This window comes from Abrus precatorius, unplaced genomic scaffold (assembly GCF_003935025.1).
Source record: "Abrus precatorius isolate BTA unplaced genomic scaffold, Abrus_2018 Scaffold5, whole genome shotgun sequence".
In the NCBI taxonomy this organism is placed as follows: Eukaryota; Viridiplantae; Streptophyta; class Magnoliopsida; order Fabales; family Fabaceae; genus Abrus; species Abrus precatorius.
In genome coordinates, this window is record NW_020874395.1 from 10,551,430 (window position 1) to 10,575,456 (window position 24,027).

A 24,027-nucleotide genomic window follows, 5' to 3' on the forward strand; every position below is an offset into this window, starting at 1 on the left:
TAATTTTAAATACTTTTCAATATAAAAATTAAAATTAATTAGAGCAATTCTAATTTTATGCTCAATTTCAGATACCAAATGAACATTAATTACATATTCAATTCAACTTGTTTAAAAAAAAATAGTCACTTATTTTTACTAGCTCCTAGAGAGAGCTTAGGAAAAATAAGATTTTTTTTTTTTGGAAATTCAAACATTTCCAAACATGCTATGATAAAATTTATACGACTTATACTTATAAATAGCTCTTTAACTTAGAATTTATTGTGATTTTATAATAATTTATAGCTATTAAGTGACTAACCAGTTTTAAAATCATTGCATTTTAGTAGTCATAATCAGGACAACTTGCACTCAGCATACTTTCAAAAGAAAAGTATTCATTCTAACAACTATATCATTGCATTCTCAAGATGGACTGCAGACATGGCCATTTGTTGATTACAACTGGTTTTATTCCTCAACTACAATTCCTACTAGTTTCAATTATACAAAACATAGCTTCACATGAACGTGTTGTGATCTTCTAAAGGCAGTTATTAGAAGCTAGAACTGCCAATTTCCCTGTGTCCGGGTCTGGTACAAAAAGTCTCTATTGAAGAAGTACTGGAAACAAAAAAACAAAAAGTAAACTACAGCTCTGGCCAATCAAACAGCCAGTATGCTAGAAAAATGTTCACGGTTCAATGTAGAAAAGATCAGGTCTTGAACTTCTGTGTGAATTTTTGGGTCATTTTCTCAACGCCTTCTCTACAATCACCGGCAACTCGCTTTGTGCCTTCTTTGATAGCAACTCCAAATTCAACAGCACTCTGCTGCAACTCATTGGCTGACTTAGCTGCCTTTGAGATGGCAGCTTCTCCAAATACTTCAGCCTGTTTTCCTGTTTTGGATGCCCACTCCCTCAATTTTAATATAAATTGGGAAACTAGTTGGATGATATTGTCAATTGTATCTCTAGATTTTCCTCTGATATCTGCTGCCATATGTTTGAGCCTGTCCAATAAGCTCTCAGCCCTGTCAACTGTTCCTTGAACTGACAACTGCTCTGAGGCATTAAGCCATGTAACTCCTGCAGAAGCCTCCTTGCGGAGGTCATCATCAACTACCACTTTGATTCCATGCCTCTCCCAACGATCTCTAGCCTCGTCTAAGGCTCTTGCTTGTTCTCTTACCCGTTTGGCTTCATCCTCTGCCCAAGCCCTGAATCCAAGAATCAACATAGCCATTTACTCTGGTGGTCATAGGGTAACTAAGAAGTATCATTTTATGACTGGACAATATAAGAGACAAAACTGAGTTTCCCTGAACTGTTTCATTTAACTAGGATAAGCAACAACTGTCAATAAGGCATTTGCCTCACTGACGGACTTACTATATCTGTGGTGCCTAGTTAGTATCATTAAATTTAAATAGATGTAGATCTGGATAAAATGTGTGCTCCTCAAAACAATAGGAAGCAGTTAATATAGAAAATAACTGTTGCAAGAAAAGGAATGCAATGGCAGAAAGGAACATGTGTACGGTGATAATTTATCCAATCAACATATAATATGCCATAGGAAATGCATAGTTAGTTTTATTTTGGTTAAAATATATTTATGGTCCCTACATGTGACATTCATTATCAATTTGGTCATATATAAAATATCGCTTTCAATCTAGTCCTTGCCATATGTTACTGCTATAACAGCATATGTTGGGGAGTTATATAACATGGTGAAGTGCAGGGACTGAATTAAAAATGAGTGTTACTATTTTTGGTTCCTATATGTGACAGACACTTTCAATTTGGTCTCTATACATAACAATAAATCCATTCAAACCTTAGTGTTATAAGGTCAACAAATGGCACGGACAAATTTGAAAATGATTATATGTATAGAGACTAAATTGAAAACTTTTTTGTACAGGAACCAAATTAAAATTGACTAAACATATTTAAACCTTTCATATTTCATACTTCATTTATTCATTATGAGCAGTAGTAGGTCAACCATATCACAGTAACGACCATGGTTGCTGGCTGACATTTGAGGCTGGGTGAGTTATTAGCTCATTGGCATGAATTCATTATTTTTAGAAATGATATATTAGAGTCTATCAGATTTTATTTTAATCATATTATCTCTATTATTGGGATTTGTCCCTTCAATCTTAATCAACTTGATGGAGGTTATAGAGTAATTGTTTAATCAATTCCATCCCAAGGCAAAAATTGAAGGAAAGAAAATATTTGCCAGTGCATCCCATCCCATATCATATCTGCTTTTACCATTTCTATGAAACAAAAGCTAAAACATGATCATACATAATTTAGTTGCCTTTTAAAAGTTTAATCATTTTACCTGGCCATGGACAGCGCTTTTCGTTCAACCTCTAGCTCATACTGTAAGCGACCAATCTCCTTGTTTTCAAATTCTGCTTGTTCCCGAAGCTTGCTAATCCTCTCTTTTTCATGTGCTATTTCTACCTTGTCATTCATAAGGCTTTGTAATTGATCCTCAACCTCATGTCTTAACTTTGAAAAAACCTCCATTTCTGATTCAATAGCAGCACGTTCCTTTGTCAATGCAATGTTATCTTCTTCTCTCTCAGATCTTAACCTTTCCAACTCAAGTCTTGCCTCTTCAGCCATTCTTTCAACAGCATTGATCTTTTCCCTTTCTATGAAAAGCTCCTGCTCAAAACTTGCATTAATATCCTTCTCAACTTGAGCTACTAAAGCACTATGTGCAGCAACAGCATTTTCAGCAATAGATTCTGCTTCAATGCGTTCAAGCTCTTCGCTAACTAAGTCAGAAGCATCTCCAGTAGCTAGAGCAATAGCTGCTTGGGCTTTTGTTACTGGTTTATCTGGCTGGAACATTCTTGTATAACCTTGAATAACCCATCCCCACCCCAAAAAATAAAACAAGTGAACACTAAAACCCAAAACCAGACTGGAAATAACTGGGAGAAAAGAAATAACAAAACAAAATATTCCTATGAAAAATAAAAATGCACTGTCAAGCATATGATTAAATATTTTAAAAGAATTGCAAAGAGAATATGACTTACCAAATGCAAGAGCTATTATTCCATGCTCACCAGCAGATAGGTCAGCTACTAGTGCAGGGCATGCATTAGGATGTATTTTATCAGTGTCTATAAAACCAGAAAGTTGGTACAGCTTCTGCCCATCAGTCATCGGATTTGATAAACACATTCATCAGTTCAATGCAGTTGGAATTAAGTAGATAGCTTAAGCATATCAGACAAAACAACAAGTTGAGGAACCTTTCTGTCAGCTTCAGGAAGCTGTCTTTTCTCCAAGGCCATTTTCCAACTGACAAGATCTTGACGTGATAAAGGACTGCAGAAATTAATATAGGAGAGAAGAGAGATCACAATCTTAGTCTATGCCTTGTAAAGTTACAAGCATTTCTCAAATAGAAGGTATTGCAAGTATGCACTATCAAAGAAAAAATAAGACAAAATGTTAAATCTATTTTTTTTAGAAGGGGGAGAATTTCAATAATTTTGAATGATGATGGCACAGCTGCAGAGGGAATAACCACAAATTAAATATTCAAATTCAGAAGGAACAAACCTTTCAGGGGAGAAGTAAAATGGGCTATCATCTTCATCAGCTGACAACTGTATATCATGTCTTGAAAGCCTGCTTTCAATAAGTCCAGCTTCTGCCAAACCTGAAAATCGATTTTCTTTAGACATGATAAGAATCTATCAACAAACATTGTAAAAAAAAAACTATTATGTCCTGTTCTAACCTTGAATGGAAGAAAAATCAGGGTCCTTGGGGGTGATATCATCAAATGCAAGCTCAGTAACGTTGTCTATGTACATGGCAGGATACACTTTTGAAACTGTGCTCCTATCAAGTAACAAGAAAGGAACATGTAATGCCATATATTACATGTGTAACAAATAGTTATTCTTGTTAACTTTTTCTTATTCACATCACAGGTAGAAAGAAGAAATAAACTGCTACCTTGAAAGAGCACTGCTAGCAGACACCAACCAGCGAGCATATTCACGTCGGGTACATAAATCACTAGGTTGAACATCAGGCTCGATGACCTGAGGATGTAACAATTTCCAAGCAAACAATAACAACCTTTTCTTAATGGTTGGACTATCATAAATAAACAAATACCAACACTAAATTAGAATTATGTTTACAAAGAATATATTATCAAGTAGTTCTTTAATTACATACATCTTGCTTTGCAAATAAAACTTGTCCTACTATCTCTTCAATGGGAGCAAGCATAAAGCTAACAGGAATTATCAATTTCAGTTGCTTTCTGGTTTCTTCAACAGTAATAAATTATTCCTTCCAGCAAATCTTTGGCAATAAGATAGTGTATAGCTTAGTAACACATTCCCTAGTGAATCAATATGGCTGAAGTTTAAGCTAGTATGCCCATGGTAAATTGCAATGACCTTGAAACGTGTGAATGAATGACAACAAGTAGTTACCTTTAAAACTTGCAGGGCAGCTAGTGCTTGCCCCTGAACCTGATCAACAACTGCAGGAACCAAAACCTTTCCAGGAAGCACTTGTATAGCTGAAGAAAATACTGATGGAGCGGGAATACCAGGAACAGAGTAAAAAGATCCAGAATTTGGGGATTCATATATATCTTTGTCAACCTCATAATCATTTCTAACCTGCTCATCTACCAATGTATTGGCTGATGATGAGACGTGTGATTTTTCGAACAGGTTATTTCCCGGAACAGTCTGCTCTTCAAGGGATGGCTTATCTCCCTCAGCTGAGGCCAGTGGAATTTTGTTCAGGTCAAGGTTTTCTTTCTTTGAAGCTGACAGAATATTAGCTTGATCTTCTTCATTAAAAAATTTAGGATCTGAAATTGTGTCATTTGATTCAGGATTGACAACAATACTATCAGTTTCAATCTCGTTATCAGCACCCAAACTAGAGGTTTTGGAAATACCAGAACCTATACTCCCACTTGAATTGGTAATTTCATCCTGCTGCTCAGTATTAAGGTGTGGTGGCTTAGCATCATCATAGTTGGGCATGTTTCCTGGTTCAACATTGAATAGGTTTTCTTTAAGATTGGCAGTAGATTCTGCTGTATGTAACTACACTAGGGTTGCTATCAAAATCTCTAAATCCATAAGCATTAAAAGAATCAACAGTATTTTCAGATTCAGGAGGCATTGGGCTTTCACTGGAAACAACTAACTTGTTATCAAAAGCCGAGTCATGCTGTAAGTCTTCTTTAACAGATATATGTTTAGAATCATCATCAACACCGTCAGAGGTGTTTTTACTATCATATATCAACTGGGATCCTATACCAGAATCATCAACAGTGCTATACTCACTGTAAACATTAGATGAATAATCATTCCTGGATATATTTATCTGACCTTCCATTTTACCAATTCCTTGCTCCACCTCATTGTCAGCATTCACTTGTTCTGTTCTTTCATCATTATGGTCATCAGAAGACAAAAGTTCCTCCTGCTGCGTTGTCAACGGCTTCATGTGTTGCTCTGGTCCTGTATCCAGTCACCCACATTTCAATTTCCAACCAAGAAAATTTGAAGTTAAACATGCAGAAGACAAATCAATTCACTCACATGCATGAAATCCATTAAACCCAACTTGATGATTATCAAACAAGAGCAGGCAAAGATTACTCACTGGAACCAGTTCGTTTGCCAAGAGATAAGGCAGCAAAGGTAAGCCCTGAAAGAAGAAGCACTCCTGCTACTCCTACTCCTACAACTCCTGAAACCAAGCTACTCCAAAAGTGTTATTAAGTAATGCGGAATTGTTAACAATACCACTTTGCAAAATACAACATTTTCAGTAATTCACATCCTGTATCTCAATTTCCTAACCATGTTTATTAACACTAACATGTAATTTAAATCGAGTGATAAATAAAATATCAAAGAATTTGGTTGTCAACCAAAATCAACAGTATCATGTGATCCGAGTAGCCAACCTCACTGAATGGCATAAGGCTTAGTTGTTGTTGTATGCAATTCAAATCAAATTACCCAGTCAAAATCCCCATCAAGTTTCATATATAGCAAGAACCACACCAAGTTTCAAATTTCCCACACCAACAACTAGGATAATAATAATAATAATGCAAAAATACACATTTGGTCTTTATAGTCCGTATACATAAAAAAAAAAAAAAAAAAAAAAAAAACCAACTTGCATTTTAATCCTTACACCAGTGTTTCATTACATTTTAGTAGTCATCGTTATAATGATATGAACCAAAAAGGTAACGTATAGAAATTAAACATTCGTAAATGAGTGTCATCAATAAAGACCACATATATACTTCAACCTAATAATAATAATAACGGTGATGGGTATAATACAGTTCGCAAATACAATTTTTTTATAAAAAAAAATTAGGACACGAGTATGACAATATATACAAACTAAATTTATAAAACAATTAAATTGAATTAAAGGTTATATTAACCTCAGCCTTTAAGCAAGCACTTAAAAGAAATACATTTGGATTAAAAAAAGAATACATTTATTACGTTAAAGTTGTAAAAGTTTAAAAAAAAAATATGTTTAATAAAATCTCACTATGATTCCTAAACTTAGAGCCTTAGCTCTAAGAACATGGTTAACATTTTCCACGAATTAAATAGAGGAATCATGAACAAGTAGGATTTCAAGAAGTGCAATCACCTGCAATTGACTCCTTTTTCGGAGAAGTTTTGTTGGACTGTTCAGTGCCCTCTGAATCGGACCAACCCGAGAATCCGTCTAGTTTGGGACCCGACCCGCTCCATTCCGACCCAACGCCGTTTTGCGCGCGGAGAGGACGAACGCGAGGGTTGAGCTTGGGACTACGGAGGCTGAAGTGCGGAGTGAGGGGGAATTTGGGGGCGGTGAAAGCCAATCGAAGCTGGAGAGAGGTGGGGGAGGACGTGGGCTTGATGATGGAAGAAGCCATGAAAAGTTGAGGCGAGTGAAGAGAGAGAAAGTGGTTGGAGAGAGAGAGAGAGAGAGAGAGAGAGATGAAAAAGGGGAATAGTGGATAAATGGAGGGTACAACGAGGATGTGGTGTTTGTTATGTAGTGTGTACTGTGTTGAAACAGAAAGTTGGATGTACTCACTTTTTCATTCTCATGCTCTTCCTCTCTCTCATTAGGATGGAATTTTTTTATTTCTTCAATTAAGTTTTTCAAAAATAATAATGAGATTTATTTTTCATTATAATCTCCTCGTACTTTAGAATAATAACGTAGAAATTACTAAATATTAGTGGTGCTTGAAAATATGTAATTTTTTTAATATTTTAGAGATAAAATAATATTTATATTTTTAAAATAAATTATTAATTATATTATTTATTGATATAAAATTAATAATAATAATATTTTGTGTATAAAAAATATAAAAATATCTCTTAATTTACATAATATCATATACATTATCAATATTAATAACTTTTAAACGAAATTTATTTACTGCTATTTGACTAGCCCAATCTATGGAGATATAGGAAAACTGTATATAAAGGATTTGGTATAAATTCCATCAAAGTCGGCAGTTAATATTCAATGAATTACTTTCGCTCACTTTATTTCGTGCAGAATTTATGTGAAATGTCTTAGTAATAAATAGTAGTATTTTTGAAAGATAGAATATGTTATTAACTCTCTAATGAATATATTACCATTGCTTCTCTCCATGTTTTTTAAGTAAATATTATTATTATTATTATTATACCCTAAAAGACTTGAAATTATTTGCTAGGGAGAACGTTTGGTTTTAGGTGTTTGTGAAACTACTCTAAATTATTTTAATCAATATTTTAACAGTGTTTGAAAAATATTAGTGATGAGAATAAAGTGAGAAATACCAACACATAAAGGAGTCAAAATTTCTTATATTTATATAAAAATATATATATAAGCTCTATGTAGAATAATTTAAGAATAGTTTATAAAAAAATTATCATATAACTTTTATTATATAATTCTAAATTTTTTCTTTTTTCATAAATAATTTTAGATTATGTTAACTTTATCTAATTAGAAGTAAGCAGTTTATAAAGACTTGAGAATTAAATTTTTTTTAATAAAATTTACTAAAACGAGTCTGATTAATAAATAATAGCGTAATATAAAAAATAAAATAAAACTCTAAAAATTTTATTTAATATTTTTACGCTATATAAAATAGTTTTATATAAATTATAAAAGGTCTAGAAAGATTTAAAAATAGAGAATAAATAAAATTATAAAATTTGATCAAAATAACCAAGATATCTTTAGAAACACCTAGAATAGAGGCTCAATTTGGAGAAATAAATAAATGAGATAAATTCTGAAATTTTTATGATAGATGGCCCAAATGTAGAGGTTATAGACGTGCAAGTATGAAAACAAAAGAGCAAGTATAAAAATTACCCAAAAAAAAGGCCCAAAATTCAAGTGTAAATGAAAGCAAATGGACTTGGAATAGTAGTAAAGAGCCATGTGACCCATTAGAGATATGTGAGACTAATCATGATTAAGGGATAAGGTCATTTATGGCTTAAACCCAGCTGGATAAGCATACTCCATAAGAACCAATGAAATCAAGGCAAAATAACAAGGTGAACATTTTTAGAAGATAAGGCTAATGATGAATGATTGGGAATTAATTCTCATCAATGGATCTAATTGGATCATGACCATTGAATTTGAAATAAATAGGTTTCAAAAAGTAATTGAAATGGTTGAAATAAAACTAGGAAGGTTAAAATCTAACTAGAAGTACAAAACCTATTGTGAAAGGGCAATTTTAGACATTTACAAATGTACACATGAGTAGGCTTGTAGAATAAGCCAAAAAGGAACCAAAATTGAAAATTAAGACTTGCAAGAGAGAAGGTGGAGCCGTGAGATACATGAGAGTGGCCCAACATCAAGAGATTTTCTATAGAAAGGCATGCATGAAGAAGAAAAAGACCCTTTATATCAATTCTCATGCAACTCAAGAGCGCTTTACTTCCTTTTCATCTTAATTCTCTCTATACACATTCAAGTCCATCTCAAACACTTCAGTTAAACTCCACATGTTAGACCACCCAATATCTCCACCATAAGAGTCTTGAATCAAGCCTTTAACCCCACTAAAAAAATACTAAGATACCCCACAAAATCTACCAAGAAACTTTCTTTTTTGTATACTATTTGAAACTTGAAGAAGTAGGAGGCCAAGAAAGGAGATACTCACTTCCAAGAGGTGAAATAAAGCAAAAAGAGAAGAGAAAAAGGATCACCCAAAGATTAAGGCAAGATCAATCCAAAAACACCAAGTAAATGGGGAGGGTACTTTTCATAATCAAGAGAAATACCTTGTTTAAATGGTTTTGAGTCAAGGGAAGCCTTAACCTTTTTTAGTTGTTATTGAAATTGTGTGTGTTGATGAATCTATAATTAAAATTTTGATTGAAATAAGTAAATGCATGAAAATTACTAAGAACCACAAAGTGTATTGTATTTGATGACGACTTTGCTTGTTATGTGGTTGGTTGCATGAAAATCTTGCATGTTTCATTTTGTGACTTATTTTTATGGTGTCTAAGTTGAATTCATGATTTTCGTTTGGATTAAAATTATTTTAGAGTCAAAATGAATTTATAAAACTATTTTTGAATATTTATGAAAGAAACTTCTAAAAAGAAATAGATTAAGAATGGAAAGTGACCATGATGAAGACCCTTGGACTTATGGACATATTTGGACCTATGGACTACACGGACAAATGATGTGAACAAACTTTGAAAAATAAATTTGAAATATTGAACCTAAAAATGAAAAAATACCATGGATTTGGATAAAAAATACCTTAGAAATTCAAGACCCTTGACCACATGTGTGGTAGGACCAAGAGAATGATTTAGACCATATTTAAACATGAATTAATGACCTTGAACACATGCAAGACATACTGGACAATTTGACACTTACCAAATTAGAGACAAGGACCATTTTGCAATTAATATAAAATATAAGGATTAAAGTGTAAATAATGTAAAATATGAGAAAATCTTTGAAAGAATTTTTTTTTTTTAGTATTTTATTTAGAAAGATAGTTAAATTTTGATAATTTTTCCACTGGGTTTACTTTATTTGGATTTATATTTAATTAGTTATGATTTTTATAAATTTCTGTTGCATGAAAATGGTATTCGGAAGCAGTATATCTTGACTTATTTTTGTCTTACTATATGTTTGAAGTGTTATTTTATTGATATTTTTGTATAAAAACAAACTTCTAAATGGAGGTATACTCATTGGTTTTACTTGATTTGGAATTGAAATAAAATAATTATGAATTTTTGAATATTTTGTTATGTTTAAATGTTTTTCTTGAGAACAGCGTACTCTAAATCATTTTCTTCTTAGAATTCAAGTATGATTGTATTTTATTTATATTTTTGTATGAAATTATAATTCATAATAAAAATATTCTTACTGAGTTTGATCAATTTGGAGTTAAAATTAATTACTTATGATTTTCTCAAGGTATTGTTATATAAGAATAACATTTTGTGTATGTTATTGAGAAACTTATTTTCGTTTTAAAATGTATAAGTGTCGTTATTTTATTAGTATTTTTGTATGAAAATAGAGACTATAAGGGAAATATCATCACTTGTTTGATGAATTTTGGACTTAAAATAAAATAGTTATGACTTTTCTATTTAATTGATTCTGAGAAGTATGTTCTTGTGAGTAACAGAGCATGTTTATGACTTATTCTAGAATTTGGAGGCTATAAATTTTTAATTATAATTTTTTGTGAAACTAGATAACCAAAGTGAAAGAATGCCATTGATTTCATGAGTTATGGTGATAAATTGAATAGTTTATGATTTTTTCAATATGCTATTGTTGAATTGTGCCACTATGTGACATGAATTGAGAAACTAAAGCATGAATTAATTTTTATGATTATTTTGATTTTGAAAGTATTTTTACATGAAAATAGACATGTTAAGGAGAATGAACTCACTAGTTTTATGTGTTTTTGATGAGAAATGAATTTACTACAAATTTTCTAATATGTTGGCTATTTAGTGAATTAATTTGAGAATAACAAAGATGGATTGGGAGTTAATGAATTTTCTGAAAGTGTTTGAATTTTGATTTTAATTTTATATTATAGTAGACATTTAAAGGAAGAAAACCTTGGTGATTTCATGATGTTTGATCTTGTATTGGATTAGTTATGAATTTTATAATTTGCTTCATGAAATCTAGAATTTCTTGATCGATAGCCATATCCATGTCATTGATTGCTTTTTTGAAATAGAGATGGTATAATGTACCTGTTGGACAACTATTGGCTATGAATTGTTATGTTTGTATTTATGATTGTGAAAAGGTTGAATACGCCGCGATACAGATGAGCAAATAGTGTTGGTCTGACCATAGAAGATAGGAGAGTACCTAAAACTTATAGGGACCAAGTCTAGCACTCTTCTTTTAACACCTAACATATCTCTAATTCTTTTTAAAATTTATTCAAAAATAAAATTTTTATTGTTTTGAAATTTTTTAATATCCTATGAGTTTAAAGCATGAATTCTAGATTCAAATATTAAAATTTCTAGATAGACACTAAAATTCGCATATTTCATCATCTAGTTTTTTTCTTTTCATTGAAATTTTTTTTTATTATTTGATTTAAGCTCACCACCAATTTAATAAGAATCAATAAGTGAATTTTCTTTTATGTTTGTCCACAATTCAAAATATAATTGTATCTCTACTAAAAAAAATTATGATTTATTGATTGATTACGTAAACCTAGTATACGTAAAAGATTGAATTTGGACCATCATTTAAAAAAAAAATTTGAATACATCTAAACTTTTCAAGTCCCATATCTACAAGTTTGTTAATCAGAATTTATAAAAAAAATATATAATTTTTACAGTACTTTGAAATTTTTTAAAAATATTTTTATATAAAATAATTATTAATATTAATATTATATTGAATATTTATAACAAATAATAAGAATTATTAATATATAAAAATAAAATAATTATTTTTGAAATATTAAAATAACCGGAAATTTAACAAGAGTACATTCCAATTTATGGGTAACGGAGCAAGCAGCAAGAAAAAAACCTGGCTAAAAATTGAGCTTGTATATGTAAATATGTAATTAGTTTATTTTCCTCGTAGAAATTTACTATCTTGATTTGTTCCTTCCCTCTCCTTTCACTCTCCATCTTTCCCACAATCCTCTCCCTGCTGGTGGTTTGAGAGAGAAAGAGTGTCTCTGTGTGTGTGAGGAAGCACAGGCGGAGGAGAGAAGAAGATGGGAACATCAGTGCAAGTAAAGCCACTATGTGGAGTGTACAATGAGAACCCTCTCTCTTACTTAGTCTCCATTGATGGCTTCAACTTCCTCATCGACTGTGGCTGGAACGATCACTTCGACCCCTCTCTCCTTCAACCCCTCTCCAGGTCTCTCTCTCTCTCTCTCTCTCTCTCTTCCTTTTCCAATACCAATCCGCTTTTTATATTTCTGCTGCATTTTAAGACCTACCCTTTTCAGGGGACATTAAAACGATTGAATATTTTCATGTGGGTATCTTCATTTCACACCCCTCTCCTCTCCCCCCCCCCCCCTTCATTGTTTAATTACATAATGTGATTTCAGCTCCAAAGTATTGATTAGTGACATACAGGGGTTGTAGTGGGGAAAACAACGTTCATGGGGCTCTAGAACTATAAACAAGAAGAAAAAATTGTTTTTTTCTTTTTGTGGGGTGGGATTATAATTATGAATGACAATGAAATTGATGTTTTAGGCATGTTTGTGTTTTGTTACTTTTGATTTCTTATTGAGGTTGTGTGGTTGGCATGTAGGGTAGCATCAACTGTTGATGCTGTGTTACTTTCACACTCGGATACACTTCACCTTGGTGCCCTCCCTTATGCCATGAAGCAGCTTGGACTCTCTGCCCCGGTTTATTCCACCGAGCCAGTCTACAGATTGGGCCTTCTAACCATGTATGACCAGTACCTCTCAAGAAAGGTGAAATTCCATGCTAGTTTTTCTGTTAAGAGGAGGGTGTTTTTCTGCATCTTGGTTTATAGGCTGTTGGATCATTCGTGTGGTTATATGTGAGCTTGCGTGTTTAATAATTAGACAGGATTTGCAAAATGTGTATGGTACATAGCCAAATGTTTAGGTTGAGATCTCTCATTTTTTTGCAGCAAGTATCGGAGTTTGATCTGTTCACACTGGACGATATTGATTCTGCTTTCCAAAGTGTAACAAGGTTAACATACTCTCAGAATCATCATCTCTCAGGTTGGCATTTGAACTATTGTTAGAATGTGTAGTATTGAAGTGGTAATATTAGTATGCATTTTTTTTTTCACTTCACTCTCTTAAGTCCATATTCACTCCCCCCGAACCCTTCTTTCTCTGTACAGTAAGTATAAGTTAGTTTGTAATTTGCTATCCCATTCATATTCATATTCATCAATATATTAGGGAATCCATAGTTCTGTCCAATTCAAATCCTTCATTTGGGCAGTAGCTCTCTTGAAGGGAGGATATTTCTCATAGGGGTGCCAAAGACGAAAAATAGGCCAAGCGAAAATGGTCTATTTGCCTCATGTTGGACGTTCTGTTTGTTAATTGCCAAAACTGAAGTCATGTAGGGTTTCCTAAAGGATCAATGTTAAAGGGGTTATTTGAATGACAGCCTAATTTTTATGTGACCATCCTATATTGTGAAAATATAATTTTTCTTCACCTTTCAATGTTATTTGGTAAATAGAAATGGAAAAACTTCACATGTCATTGGTGTCTAGTATGTAGAATGATTTGCATGAGCAATATAAATTTTCTATTAAGGGGTAGAAATTTTGAATTTGAAATTTTATTTTATTTGTGTTTGTGAACGCACTTCAATTTCAAATATTTTGGATCTTCAAAATTTACTTAGTAATCATGTGAATCCACTAATTCAAATTATCTTGTTATTTCAAATCTTAATTTCATAAAACTGCTACATTTTTTTGTGGCCTCTAAACAGTTTACTAATTTACTCTTTATGAATTATTATCAATGTCATAGAAATTTGAATAATATAAATGTATAAGATGATTGATGGTCTGAAATTAAAGCATGCACTATCATTCATATAAATTAAAACTTTTGTTTGGTTTACACTTGTACAAAATAAGGCATGGTCATCCTTGCCTCCAATGTAACTTTCTCAGTCAATGTTGTTTTAATCTTTAGAGTATCTCTCTGATTTTGATATGCTTCAATGTTTCACAACTTCTTAATATCCTCCCTCATTTGGTTATGTTCCCTTCATGACATTTTAACCACTTCTAGGCAAGGGCGAAGGCATTGTTATTGCACCTCATGTTGCTGGACATCTTTTGGGAGGTACTGTTTGGAAAATTACAAAGGATGGTGAGGACGTTATATATGCTGTTGATTTTAATCATCGGAAAGAAAGGTAAAGCTTTCTTTTGGTTGCTCATGATCAGTTTTATCCTATATAGTTTTGGAGAGCATAAAGGAAGCTACTTATCAATCTAATTTTTATTAGGCATTTGAATGGAACTGTTCTAGGTTCATTTGTGCGGCCAGCTGTTCTAATTACCGATGCTTACAATGCTTTGAATAATCAGCCTTACAGACGTCAAAAGGACAAAGAATTTGGAGGTAAATAACTTTTTAATCTTGTTACCACAGCACTGTGACAGAACTAAGATGGACTTTTCCATTTTTTTATTTTCTCAAATTGCTGTTAAAAGAAAACTGGAATATTTGTATATGCCAGATGAGGCAAGCATGTACTTGAAATGAAGAATACAGTTTAGGAGTTATACGCTTTGTTTATTCTGATCATATTTCCTGTTAATTATTTAGATATCTTAAAGAAGACTTTGAGGGCAGGTGGCAATGTATTACTACCTGTTGACACTGCTGGACGAGTGTTGGAACTTATTCTGATGGTGGAATCAGTCAGTAAAGGACATGTGCTTCTATTATCATTCTTCCATCTTCGTTACAGTATACGTGTAATAATATCGGATCTTGGTTTTTGCAGTATTGGGCTGATGAAAACTTGAACTACCCTATATACTTTCTTACGTATGTTGCATCCAGCACAATTGATTATGTGAAGAGTTTCCTTGAGTGGATGAGCGATTCCATAGCAAAGTCTTTTGAAAAAACTCGTGAAAATATATTTCTTTTGAAGTAAGTGGTCTCATTCATTCTTAACTTAAACTTTGAGTTAGATATTCTTACGTCAATGTTTACTTATTTATGTGGTTCTCAGGAATACTATAACATCTTTTTACTGATTGGCATTTTAAGCCTATAATTACTTTGGGTTTCTTTGGATATTTAAAATAAAGGTTTTGTTCAATAATGAGTGAAAGATGGGCTCTGAAAACCTAGGTTGTCACATTTTAAGGATATCGAACAAGTCATTAATCTCCTACTATGATTGCTAATGTTATCTGTGTCTAAAACACGTCTGTAATGCTTGTACCTACAGGTATGTCAGCCTTCTAATTAACAAGACTGAGCTTGACAATGCTCCAGATGGTCCAAAGGTTAAAATAATATTTGTATGCATATTTTTCATCACACCAACTTGTTTACTCACTCTGACACATCTCTTTCATAGGTTGTTATAGCATCCATGGCAAGTTTGGAAGCAGGTTTTTCTCATGATATATTTGTTGAGTGGGCCAATGATGTCAAAAATCTTGTGCTTTTTACTGAAAGAGGCCAGGTATATCCTTAGAAAAAATTCATTACCCTTTTTTTGTGTTTCAGTAATCATGCGAAACACTACAAGCTGTAGCAGGGTTTCTCTATGTTTATCTGCTAAGTGATAAAGGGATGCTCCTTAGAGTTGATGCCACAGTTGCATTTGTATTTTGAAGTTCAACATTAACACATTAACATTGCTTTAGTTTTTCCTGAGGCACCAAAGATTAAAATAGTGAGATACAAAAAATTTGTTATCAGTATTACATTTGCATTTGCTAGTTTCTGTAGTGTTCTATAAAGCATTCTCTTTTGCATGTACTGACGAATGCAAGACCTCCTTTGACATTGCTCCTTTTACTTGTAAATATAAAATAATGTTGTTCATAAGTTGTTATATTATAAGGTGTTTCTAAAGTAATGTGGCATGAGCATTGATTTTTCTTCTCAAACTTTTGGAATGAAGCTTCTTGTGTTGGCCACTCGGTTAGCACTTGAGTTTAATTCTTACCTATTTGTAATATACCTTGAGTTCTCTCCCTCTCCCTTTCTTGTCTTCACTAATGTGACACTTGTGCTTGGAACATCCCTTTCTGTGTCCATTTGGGTATATCTTGACATTGTAGCATTCAAGGTGAAACAATCCTGGTTTCCAGTTCCATCTCTACTATCTCCCCAACAGTAGTCCTCCATGCTACGCAAAATTTTTCAAACCACACACAGAGAATACTGCTGATTTGCCTTCTTTTTGTCTTTATGAGTTTTAAATTTAGCTTAGCATGTTGTATCTTCTCTCCAATTAGCCTTGTAGATTATTGTTTCAAAATCTTTTTCATAAAAGAATGCTTTATATTGGTGCTACTAATGCCTGAGATTTTATTTTACTATTTTAAGGTATGAGAATGGAAAATGGATCATGATTCATGCATCATGTATTTTTTTTTATTTGTGATGTATTTTCTTTAACTGCTAAAAAATAAAAATTGATTTTTGCTATCTTATGTTTCAACTGATCCTCATGTGTTTGGACACAGTTTGCCACACTAGCTCGTATGCTTCAATCTGATCCACCTCCAAAAGCTGTCAAAGTTGTTGTGTCCAAGCGGGTTCCTTTGGTTGGGGATGAGCTAATTGCCTATGAAGAAGAGCAAAATAGAATTAAAAAAGAAGAAGCTTTAAAAGCCAGTCTGATGAAAGAGGAAGAATTGAAAGCATCTCATGGAACTGATAATAATACTAGTGACCCAATGGTCATTGATGCTGGCAATAATCATACTTCAGCAGAAGGTATGAATTGTATAAATTATTTTGGAGCTATTTTTTTAAGTGTTTTCCTTTTATTCTTTTTACGTAAAAGATTGATCATAAATTTGGTGCTGTTTTCTTTTTAACTATCACTTAGTATTCACAATTATCCACTTCAGATTTTGTTATAATTACCTTGTCTGCTTAACTATCTGATTTTGAGTTGTGTATATTTGAAAATTTCTAAATTATAGAACTGAACTGTTTGTCTTTAACCGGTTAGAATCTTGATAATTTATTATTTGTAAGTAAAAGATTTATCATAAATTTGGTGCTGTTTTTTTTTTAAATGTTACTTATTCACAATTATCCACTTCAGATTTTGTTATAATTACCTTTTCTGCTTAACTATCTGATTTTGAGTTGTGTATATTTGAAAATTTCTACAATTATAGAACTGAACTGTTTTGTCTTTAACCAGTTAGAATCTTGATAAGTACTTCACATTATTAATTTTTAAATCAAAGAATAAATAGTACCTGATGTCTTGTGTTACAAAACAACCGTTTCACTGTATCAAACAAAAAAACTGAATTGTGAGATCCAAGCTCTTTGAAACATTTCTCATCATTTTATGAACATGCTAATGTGATATTACAATGTAATTTGTATTTAATATAATTGCGTTTTATTTAACTTAGATAAAATATAAGGAATTTAAAATTGTCTATTATTATGCAACACTTGAAAATTTTTTTGACAATTCTTTTTTGTGTTTTACTAGTTTATACAAATTTTTATTGTTCCTTCAGTAATTTGATTTGCACTTGCAGTGGCTGGTCCACGAGGTGGAGGATACCGGGACATATTTATTGATGGATTTGTTCCCCCTTCAACGAGTGTTGCCCCAATGTTTCCCTGTTATGAGAATACGTCAGAGTGGGATGATTTTGGTGAAGTCATAAATCCAGATGATTATGTAATTAAGGATGAAGACATGGACCAGACAGCAATGCATGTAAATATCCTTTCTAAATCATCTACCTCGTTACTTTCCATGACACAGTGCTTTTAAGTCTTATCATGTTTGTGTTCTAACAACTTCAGAAATTTCATTAGATGGAATATAATGAACATACTTATTTGAAATTCAGTCAAGACTTGCCAAATATATAGGTCAATGATATCTATGGATCACAAAGCAAAATGAAACATTATACCAGAAAATCTATGATACAAGAATCTTAATCTCATTCACTTGTTATGGTCTATTTTGCATTTGGTTTGATTACTTCTGTGTGTCTTTAACTGTTTTTTCATTGACATTTAGATGTCATGTAACAGTCTACTTCTAACTGTGAAAAATACTTCTCACATGCAATTTTTAAGAGTTATGGTATTGGTGAATTGAGACTTTGCTGGCCTCTATTCAACACTACGTTGATGTCATGAATAATAATAATTGTTTATCATTTTTCCTATTTTCTATCAGGTAGGAGGTGAATTAAATGGAAAACTAGATGAAGGTGCTGCGAGTTTGATACTTGATACAAAGCCATCAAAAGTCATATCTGATGAAAGAACTGTAAGCAGCAGTATCTTTATATTAATATTTTAATGTTTCTGCTGCTTTTAAACAGTAAATTTATATAATTGTGTCTGGATATATTACTGTTGTATCCAGAAATTGATCAGATGAACCAAGTTCTATCTTTTGAATTTTGTCTTTCCCACTTTTGCACTTTGCAAGTGCATGTCATTAAATTTTATGACTTTCCCAAAGATTATGAATCTACCTGTTTTTGAGACTTCACTAAAGATGATCTTATATCTGTTTTTTTTTTCTGCAGTCATTGTTATCCTACTGAATTTTCTTCAAACCTGTTATTTCTTCCTTAGTTGGAATTAGGTCTTTGATCTAAGTTTATCAGATGGTTTCCATTAAGAAAATTCTATATATCAGGCAGAATATAGAAGCAACTGGTTAGGGTTGGAACAACATCCATACTATAGTTTCTTATAATTCAGAACTTTGTTGTGTGCATTTTGAATTTTATGTTGTTCTTGTGATCCACCACTTGTAATTTGGCTGTGAAACACATTAGAATATTAGATAGGCAGAATTATTATGGGACATGTAAGCTTCTTTTAGTGATTGATAATGGTGCATTTATTTTTTTAGTAATATCAATATCTCGTGTGTTTATCATTCTACCTGTATGAATCTTAAATGCCAAATCTACATATGTTGGTGTTGATATTATTTTTGTCCAGGTGCAAGTCAGGTCTTCATTGGTTTACATGGACTTTGAAGGCCGTTCAGATGGAAGATCCATTAAAAATATTCTCTCCCATGTGGCTCCCCTGAAGCTGGTATGGATCTCCATGGTGTTTTTCAGTTAACTGAAGTACATTATCAAATTTTCTATCATATTTGGGGAATGGAACAGCCTTTGTTAGGTAGTCAAATTACCATTAAAATCCATTTGATCTTGAAAATAACTTATTATAGTGTTTAAGTAACAAATCTCTTTAAGCATATCAATATTTTGACCCTCAGGCTGCAATTTTGAGCAGTGGCAAGGAATTAGGATTTTAGCTTGGTTGTTGTTGTTGTAGTGTTGTGATGGATAAAGCTGCTGGAAATATGTTAGTGGTACTTGTAGGCTTACTTAGTGGGTCTGCTTGTTGGGAAGCTGAAGAAACTCAAGGCTGTTGTATCAATGGGAGAGGTAGCTATCAAAAGTTTTTTCCTGGTTTGAAGTTGAACTGTTATAGACTAATTTGAAGAACAATGGAAATATGGAATAGGGTATTTTGAAAGGCAATTTCCTTAGGTTTATGTTAGGTCAGAGTATCAAGGGAATTTTGAAAGGCAATTTTGAAAGGTAACATGCAGTACAACTTAAGTTTATGATAACACATATAACCATAGTTATCAATAGCATGCAATAGCAGTGGAGCTGCCTTAGGCTGCTACAGGACTAACATCACGTCATGTTTTTCAGTTGCAGCTGTGATTGTGACCAATTTCCCACCAAATCGCAACCATCCTGGTTGCTATCCTTCTGAGGCAAAAAATGTCTTTACTCTTTTTTTTACCAAGTAATCCAGCTCATTTGTTTTGGGTATTTTTATGATTTCCCTTTTTTTAAGTTGGAAATGCATATGGATTCTGTTTTGATGAGAAAACACAATGTGGGACTTCTTATTCATTTTTTGACATTGACCCAGCTTGCCAGCTTAGTATATGGCTAACTCTGACATTTTTCTACAGATCCACTGCTCTCCAGTCACTCAATTCTCTGTTCTTCCTTTGGTCTATGTTTACGCATAACAAAAATTAATTCCTCATGGACATCACATTTAGACACCCAGGCTTTGTTTGGGAGTTAATTTTAGGGAGAGAAGGGAAATGTTTATTTAATGGTAACCCTTGTTTGGGAGTTTTTATAAACCCTCCAAAACCTCCCATAAGAACATGTTAAGTTCTCACAAATTGGGGAGTTTTCTGTTAATCCTCCTCCTCTCTCCCTTCCCTTCTACTCCCTTATCCCTCAAACCCTTTCCTCTCCTTCAAAACTCAAACAAAACCTAAGAAAATATTGGAGGACGAAGGGACAACTTAATCCCTTGGACAGTTGGACAATAGTTGTCAATAGCATGCAATAGCAACAGTGTGTCAGAGCGGCCTTTGGTTGCCACAGATCTGGCTGCCATCGTGGCCCAAAACGTGGCCTTTCATGGCACAATAGTGCCACCACAGTGAAAGAATACCAAATTTCCACTTCTACCCTAAAAACTAAGCAAATTTTGGGTTTTTTAATGGTAAAAATGATTTTTAATCTTTTAGAAATAAGCTGATTTTTCCTTTTTGCCCTTGAGATGACAATCTTGAGGTTTTTTAAGAGTAGAAATAGTCTTCTAAGTTTTTCAGATCTAACCTCACTTTTCCCTAGTTTTTCTTCTTCCTTTCTCTGTTTGACACCCCGTCCTCTCATTTCTATTGCTGTTCTGCTTTGCAACTGGAGACACATGACGAAAACCCACTTTTTCTCCACTTTTTTTCTTCTCTCCTTCTCTGTTTGAGGCTCCCTCCTCTTGTCCTCTCATCTCTGTCTCTGTTCTGCTTTGCAACAACCTCCAATCCAGTGGGGTAACTCATCTTTGATGGCTTCTCTGGCAAAATCCATTTTCTTTCTTCCCTTTATATGTTTTGTTGATAATTATTCATATGCTATTTATGAATATTTTTTGAGCATCATATACATAATTATCTGCATATGTATATATTTTATATCCATAAAAGAGCAGTTATTCTGCCATATCCCGCTATAGCGTTTTGATGTTGTCTGCAAAGCTCTGCTATCCAGGATTGACAACTATTTGGACTAATTTCCTACTAAAATGTGAGACTAATTTGGTAGTTTACTTGAAATTAAAAGATGCCAACAGCCTACTGAACTGAAGAATTATCGTAATTAATTGAAGACTGAACTAGGAATAAAGGAACTATATATCAGGAGACATGTTCCAAATCTTTGACATACATACAGCATATAAGTGATACAAGAAATCTTTGTGTGTATTTTTGTAATTGCTTAATAGTTCATACTTCATAATATAGTTTAGATATTGTGGTCCAGATGATCTTGGTTTAAGGAACTAACTTATAATACTATCATAATATAATTTGATTTCTCATTTTTATATAATGGTTGATGATGATTTCTTAACTATTTTTCTGGAAGGTTTTGGTGCATGGGTCAGCTGAAGCTACAGAGCATCTGAAGCAGCACTGCCTGAAGCATGTTTGTCCTCACGTTTATGCTCCTCAAATTGACGAGACAATAGATGTTACCTCTGATTTATGTGCTTATAAGGTACGATGTTAACAAATTTTATACACTTCCTAAAAATAACATATGAAATTGCCAAAAATAATCACTTTATGCTCTTCTGGGTACAGGTTCAACTATCTGAGAAGCTAATGAGTAATGTGCTCTTCAAAAAGGTAAATAATATATGTCTGAACTGTTTCATTTCATATACTTGACTGCCATTGGTCATGTTGATTAAACAATTATTGAGCCTTATCTCAATTGATGAAGATTATCACTTTGTATAATGAATATGAATTCAACTGCAGCTGGGAGATTATGAAATAGCATGGGTTGATGCTGAAGTGGGGAAGACAGAAAATGTCATGCTTTCACTGCTTCCTGTTTCTGGAACAACTCCTCCACATAAATCTGTTCTTGTTGGTGATTTGAAATTGGCAGATTTCAAGCAGTTCCTCTCCAGCAAGGGTATTCAGGTAATTCTTCAGTTTGAGTCACAGGTTCCTCCTTGCTCCATCAGTCTGCTGGAACATGTGACGTTTTCACTTCATTTTCCTTATTTTCCCAACAAACATGCTGGTATTTGTCCTCATGGAAATGGACCGTGCTTAGGCTGATGAAAATCAGTGAAAATGCTATTTACAATGTGTTCTGCAACCGAAATTTGAGTGAAAAAATTTAGTGAAACACTTAATATCTACTTCATAAAAATATGTATCATGACATGATTTACCTTATAGGTGGAATTTGCCGGGGGGGCTTTACGTTGCGGTGAATATGTGACTCTTCGAAAGGTTGGGGATGCAACTCAGAAGGCAAGTGCTGCTTCTTAACATTTTTTAATTTTGCTCCATTAGGAAATTGATCATTTTTCAGATACTGCTAAGACTGTTCAGTTTTTCAATAAGATTCTGATCTATTAAGACAATTTCTTTTTCTTATAGGGTGGTGGTTCTGGTACTCAACAAATTGTTATTGAAGGTCCTCTCTGTGAAGATTACTATAAAATTCGTGAATATCTCTATTCACAGTTTTATTTGCTTTAGATTTGGTTGGACTAATTCATTGGCTAATCCCTAACTTCTTTCCTTCCCTGCCCTATTTTATGCCATACATCACATTCTGGAGCTGTTTTTCCTGATAAGATAGAGAACACAAAATTGCTCCGGTAAATGTGTGGTTTACAAGGATTTGAGCCAAAATAGGTCTGAGTAGTAGTGCTGGAACAGTGGCAGACTGGGTTAATTTGTGTAGCCATTTTAACATAAAGATTCACAAGGGCAACTTGCTATTGACAATATCGATGAAGAAATCCCGCTGTGGCATTTTTGTTGATGAGTCTTTGCATCTTTGATTTACATCAACCATCATAGCTTCGAGTGGATGTGACTGCTTTGCTGACAGATACTTTTCAAGTGTCTTTGCTCTTCATATAATTGTAGAAAAGGAAGTGTAATTTGTTCCTCGTGTAGGATTCATATTATTACTTTTTAAATGTCATGTTTGTGTCGTTTGTCCTCTATTTCATACACTCATGTTAAATTAGACAGACATAAAATGAATGTGTGTCTAATTTGGTTAATGTCATCGAACAGAACAATCTAGTTGAATTCAAACTGTCCTATTAATTTTAGAGTTTAATTTTGATGCACTGAATGCTAAGATTTACACTATAAATAATTTGTTCAATGGGCCTTTAGTTTCGCTGGAAAAATGTCTGCTTGATTGATATCTACTAGCACATAGTATCTGATTGGTTTACTGTTGAAAATTTAATTTTTGTATCTTTCAATGAAAAAAACACATTCTTAATTTTTTTTTTATGATTAAGATAAATTTCAAAATATTTTAGGTATGATTAACTATTTAAAATTAATTTTACTCAACTTTAAAACAAGGGCTCTTTCATGAAAATATATTTGCTCAGTTGAAAGAGTTTATGGAAAGATTGTTGGACTCGATTCAAAGCTTCATTAGATACTGGGTGTTTAGCATGATGCCATGACGCTTGTCCCTTAAAATTTAAATCATCAGTGCCTCGCCTGTTGGCAAATTGCACTCCTTTCCTTACGTTGAAATATTTGTACCTTTTTCTAGAGAATGGTAACATTGTATAAGTTGCTCGATTGGGTTTTTGACTTCTGTATTTA

The 24,027-nt window shown here is 32.9% G+C and overlaps 2 protein-coding genes across 6 annotated transcripts; one reads left to right on the forward strand and one right to left on the reverse strand.

The window, feature by feature from the left end:
* Nucleotides 1-370: 370 nt before the first annotated feature.
* LOC113867512 lies at nt 371-7,102 on the reverse strand. Of its 5 annotated transcripts, XM_027502890.1 has the most exons (12): nt 6,707-7,086; nt 5,684-5,770; nt 5,407-5,538; nt 4,965-5,057; nt 4,486-4,874; nt 3,995-4,083; nt 3,774-3,877; nt 3,593-3,692; nt 3,280-3,355; nt 3,061-3,175; nt 2,349-2,880; nt 371-1,203 (listed from the first exon to the last, which is right to left on the reverse strand). In XM_027502890.1, the coding sequence occupies exons 1-12, from the start codon at nt 6,972-6,974 to the stop codon at nt 699-701; spliced, it is 2,490 nt and encodes an 829-aa protein (XP_027358691.1). In that variant the 5' UTR covers nt 6,975-7,086; the 3' UTR covers nt 371-698. The 5 variants fall into 5 exon arrangements, with proteins under 5 accessions (XP_027358691.1, XP_027358689.1, XP_027358690.1 ...); XM_027502888.1 differs by having other exon boundaries at nt 4,486-5,057; nt 6,707-7,102; XM_027502889.1 differs by having other exon boundaries at nt 4,486-5,057; nt 5,407-5,532.
* Nucleotides 7,103-12,179: 5,077 nt separating this feature from the next.
* On the forward strand, nt 12,180-23,585 carry LOC113867514 (cleavage and polyadenylation specificity factor subunit 2). The gene is made up of 18 exons (XM_027502893.1): nt 12,180-12,499; nt 12,905-13,073; nt 13,256-13,352; nt 14,394-14,520; nt 14,614-14,729; nt 14,937-15,031; nt 15,118-15,269; nt 15,574-15,631; nt 15,706-15,813; nt 16,826-17,078; nt 17,870-18,054; nt 18,529-18,621; nt 19,311-19,409; nt 21,788-21,919; nt 22,006-22,050; nt 22,186-22,353; nt 22,618-22,692; nt 22,822-23,585. The coding sequence occupies exons 1-18, from the start codon at nt 12,351-12,353 to the stop codon at nt 22,921-22,923; spliced, it is 2,223 nt and encodes a 740-aa protein (XP_027358694.1). The 5' UTR covers nt 12,180-12,350; the 3' UTR covers nt 22,924-23,585.
* The last annotated feature ends 442 nt before the right edge of the window (nt 23,586-24,027 follow it).